Raw genomic sequence first — 4763 nt, forward strand, 5'->3', positions numbered from 1 at the left:
AAGCTAGAAGAATATTATGTTCAAAGGTGAATGTCAGTTACAGGTTATTTTTGAGAGTAAATATTATCTTCTAAAAGAATAATCATTTTTCAGAAAGATTTGTTCTACAACGTTGTTTTGATTAAGAGCAGGGCTGCACATCTTTTCACTTCCTACATACATGCACTGTTAAATGTAATAGACTGTACTTATACCTAAAATTTGTGTATCTGTTAAAAAGAATAACCTCCAATGGTTATAAATTTATTGCAGATGGGACAAAAATCTCTTTGTTTTTAGAAGGTCGTTGTATTAAATATATGAAAAAAACCTCTCTTGGTTGTTTGTAGATTGCTGGATATTGTGGGTGGGCTAAAGAAAGGCTACATGATCTGGCAAGAAGTAGTGGATAATGGAGCCAAGGTAAGAATCCTGACATAGGAACATTTTAACTTCAATCATTTGATGTAACTGTCATGATTTCTGACAATTAAGTATCCCTCTAAAGTTTACTTGCTTTGTCTGTCGGATCATTGGTCATATTTCCGAAATCATGCTTGACCTTTATCATCAAATATCTCAATATTTAATGGATTCACAAAGCAATTGGAATCATTTAAATTTAATGGTTACAGAAAAGTTTTCAGTATTTTAGAGAAAATTTGAGTGTCAAATTTATTATGAAGAAAATGTTATGAATTAAGAATAGTATTGAATAATGAATTATCATAAGGGAATAATGTGAACATGCTACAGGTTGTTTTCTGAAATATTCAATGATATTCCTGTGTGTTAACAGATTCCAATGGAAGCAATAGTAGAGATTTATAGAAATTCAGCTTACATGCTTGATGTGTACCTTACAACACTTAAAGGGTATAGGACAGTTCTTCAAGCATGCTGGTATTTAGACTTAATCAAATATGGTGTTCAGTGGCAGGCCTTTTATGCCTGTGACCCAGGAAACTTCAATGGTATGGATTTCATTACTGGAGCATTAAATGTATACACTTCTCCTCTAACTTAGATGCATTGCATTTTCCTTTCTAATGTTTTTTTTTAATTTTTATTTAATATTAATGTGAAGTATACTAGCCATTCTAATATTTTCATTCTAATACAAAAGTTTCATGTATAATTCTTTTATAACACATATTTTAATCATTTCCTGCAAAATTAGCTCGATTAGACTTTTTTGAATAAAGACTTAAGTGACACACACACACACATGCACAAATTTTAAATGAAAAATAGATGCACCTCTAAAACAACACAAACAGTAGAACACACCAAACTCACACGCTTCTAAAGCACAATCACAGGACTAGGTTCAAGATGGATTATTGTTTTCTACTCACTTTCTTACTTAAGGTTTGAGTTTTCCTGGGCATGCAGTTTTCCATGTTTGAATTCTGATAGCCTTGACAATTAAACTGATAAATGCTGTGTACATTCTTTCTGGCATGATTTACATCTTTGCATAATGGTAATCCTTTCCTTAAAGTTTGCAAATTCAAAACTCGTATGTGTATGCAAATACCAACATGTTTGATGTTTCATATAAGGAAGGTTTTCAACCTATAGATGACTAAGCCAAAAAATGATTTGAATGTAGTTGTATTTCACAATTTCTTCTGTGCAAAAGGGAGGTGGGTGGGTGTCAAAGTGTCATTAAATTTGTAATGTCCAAAAGTAACATAAATCCAGTTTCTTTCAGAATCTGTACATAAAAACAAAGTCAGTCTTAGGTGTAGCTTAAATAGCTTTTTAATAAGTTGTCTTTAAGATCAAATGTAGTGGCGGACAAAGCTTGTAAACTTGTAGAGAGTTGTCACACTTGGTTTCTCTCTTTTCTTACTTGGTTATATTTCCTCTTCCATGAACAGATATCAAAGGACACAATTGTAGAGATATATAAAAATGAGAACTACATGCTCCATGTGTTTGAAGCCACATTAAGAGGTTATAGGACTCTGCTACAGGCCTGTTGGTATTTAGACATTATTAAGTATGGCGTCCAATGGCAGGCCTTCTATGCCTGCGATCCCCATAATTTCATTGGTATGATTTTCAGAAGCTTTACATGTTTGTTTTCTGTTTTGGTTTGACTTTCTTCACTGATACTCTTCAACACTTTGTTATGCATTGTAGCTTTGGTATCTAGTAGCATTTTGCCTTCAATTAACGAATTGCAAGGTAAAATTAACGTAATACTGACTTTCTAATTGTTAAGGCTATTTATTTCAAGTCTTATTCACATCAACATATGCAGTTATTCTACTTTCCAGGTTTATGCATCTGTCATTAAAAAAACTCATGTGATATCTGACATTCCCCTATTTTTAACAAAATGTTATATAAACATGCTAGATTTTTTTTTGTAAAAAAAAAAGATGCATGAGGCATGCCATTATTGAAAAATATATTTAAATGAGCATGAGCAAGGATGAAATATATATCATACCATTGAAGTTCATCCAGTAATCTTAGAGAATATTTCCTTTTTCATGAAACCAAATTTACTTTAAAACTGTCCTCCCAAATTCATAGGAAATTCATTACAATGCAAATATTGATTTTGCAAAAAACAGGCAATTATTCACAATACATGTAGAGTATTTTTACAAGTGTTCATCATCAATTGAAAAAAAAAACACAACAATATGAAACTAATTAATACTTTTGTGTATCCCTTGCATATTTATTTTGAATGAGTGTTGAATTTCTGAAGGTTAAGCCAGATACAGTTGTGGAGGTTTGGAAGGATGGCTATCTACAAGAACTAAAGAAAGTTACTTCCCTTGGTTATAAAGCTCTTCTGTCCTCATGTTGGTATCTCAATGACATATCCTACGGAATAGACTGGCCCAAATATTACAATTGTGACCCAGATGATTTTTTTGGTACTAGCAAGTACTTAAATTTTCAAATGCATTATATGGTTTTTGTTTTTGACTTACTAATCTCTTAGAACTACTAACCATCCTACCATTGAAGTTATAATTAATAAAAAATTCATTCAAATCTGTAAAAAAAAAAATAGTATTGAAACTTTTTTTTTTTTGGCTTAGGATGCCACAAACAACTATGCACCTGAATACCAGCAAGCTTGAAAAAGACCCTCTCCTCTTTTAAGTTTACAAATAATTTCATAGCAGCCTAAATTTTTAATTGTAATATCTAAATTTCACAAAAAGGTTCAACCAGACACAGTTGTAGAGGTTTGGAAGGGAGGCTACCAGGCAGAAATGAGCAAAGTTACGGCCCTTGGTTACAAAACTCTCCTATCCTCTTGTTGGTATCTTAACTACATCTCCTACGGATCAGACTGGCAAAAATATTACACATGTGAACCATATAACTTCAATGGTATGATATAAATAATGCCTTGTTGCCTTTGTAATTCAGTTAATGTCTAGTATGATCGTAAATTTTAGTGTTTCCCACCAGTTAGCTTGACGATATAACAAACAATGTATAATTACTCAGATTTCAAACTTTCTTATGTTCCTAGAAAAATTAAAATATATCTGATTAATCAAAATGGATTTGAATTTTTGTTGATCTCATCCATTTTTTTAAAAGGGGAGGGAGGGGGATCTCAACAAATCAAAAAAAAACAACAAAAATTTGGCAAATGTGTTTGTATTCAGTTACTGTAAATCACTTTTTATTCGCGAGAACTTTATTTTCGCGTAATTACGCGAGACTATGCGTTCGCGAAAATTTAATTCTCGCTTATAAAAGTATTCCTTGCGATTATATAGAGAAATAACAACTATTCGTGAAAATTATGTCTCGCTTACAAAGAGTCAATGACAATCACGCGAAAATAGGTGTCGCGAAAATTTAGTGATCTACAGTAAATTGTACTGAACTTGAGAATTTAAAATAGAAGTAAGTACTCTATTATTCAGCATTGTTGAAAAAGTGCTAGTACACAACACTTATAAAAACATTGTTCCTTATTTAGTTTAATCTGTACGGTTTCCCCTAAGATTTAAGCAAATTCAAGTTTGATAATATACAGTAAAAATAAAATATGATATGTTGTTCAGCTATTATGAAATTATGCATGTTAGTCAAATCAGTATTGAATTTCAAGACTATTAGTGTAAATGCTAGTCTGCAGCATGTTTTCTCCTCTGCATTGCAATTCTGTTAAAGTTATTTTTTCTTGGTTTGCTGTCTTTTTTTCATTGTTTTTCTTGAAATGAAATTCATTATAATCCATTAAAATCATTACAATCTATTAAAAGTAGTACGAAATTCATAAAGTTAACTTAAAAATTGCACAAACAGTAACTCAAGTGCATTTTTGAATATACACCTAAATACAAATGTATACAACTTTTGGTGCATCTGTGACTGATATATCAACCCCAATTTATAGGAACCGCTGAGCAGAAGAAGCTTGTGATTGGTGGAGAGGTGTGCATGTGGGGGGAATACGTAGACAACACCAACGTACTCTCACGGACGTGGTGAGTGGTAGATATAGGAAAAAAAATCATCAGTAAGGGAAAAAAAATTAATGATACCACAACTATATATACATTATTAAAGGGAAGTATTGGGAAAGTATATATTAATTGGTACACTTGATGTAAACAAAGTAAAAATTTTAAATATTTAAGAGTACATGGAAGAAATTTCAAAAATTTGAAAAATTCTTAAATTTACATTACTTAAATCGAACAGAATTGGAAAATCACTATATTTTAGAAATGTAATTTGTACAGTAAAACTTGTATAGTACGAAGATGGAAATTGCAAATTCATGG

General features: G+C 31.3%; 1 protein-coding gene across 1 annotated transcript; it reads left to right on the forward strand.

Annotated features, from left to right (window-relative positions):
* Positions 1-6: 6 nt before the first annotated feature.
* LOC134232156 (beta-hexosaminidase subunit alpha-like) lies at positions 7-4477 on the forward strand. The gene is made up of 4 exons (XM_062714100.1): positions 7-26; positions 330-402; positions 3177-3348; positions 4373-4477. Exons 2-4 carry the CDS (start codon positions 367-369, stop codon positions 4465-4467), a joined length of 303 nt encoding a protein of 100 aa, XP_062570084.1. The 5' UTR covers positions 7-26; positions 330-366; the 3' UTR covers positions 4468-4477.
* Positions 4478-4763: the final 286 nt, after the last annotated feature.

The sequence above is a fragment of the Saccostrea cucullata genome, unplaced genomic scaffold (genome assembly GCF_032062105.1).
Source record: "Saccostrea cucullata isolate Sc308-1 unplaced genomic scaffold, CSIRO_AGI_Scuc_v1 ctg22527, whole genome shotgun sequence".
Lineage (NCBI taxonomy): Eukaryota > Metazoa > Mollusca > Bivalvia > Ostreida > Ostreidae > Saccostrea > Saccostrea cuccullata.

Bases quoted from the DNA above. Each gene is read 5' to 3' on its own strand.
- LOC134232156 (XM_062714100.1), top strand. From the start codon at position 367: ATGATCTGGCAAGAAGTAGTGGATAATGGAGCCAAG. The intron at 403-3,176 runs GTAAGAATCCTG...TTTCACAAAAAG, and splicing joins TAGTGGATAATGGAGCCAAG to GTTCAACCAGACACAGTTGT. The intron at 3,349-4,372 runs GTATGATATAAA...CCCAATTTATAG, and splicing joins TGAACCATATAACTTCAATG to GAACCGCTGAGCAGAAGAAG.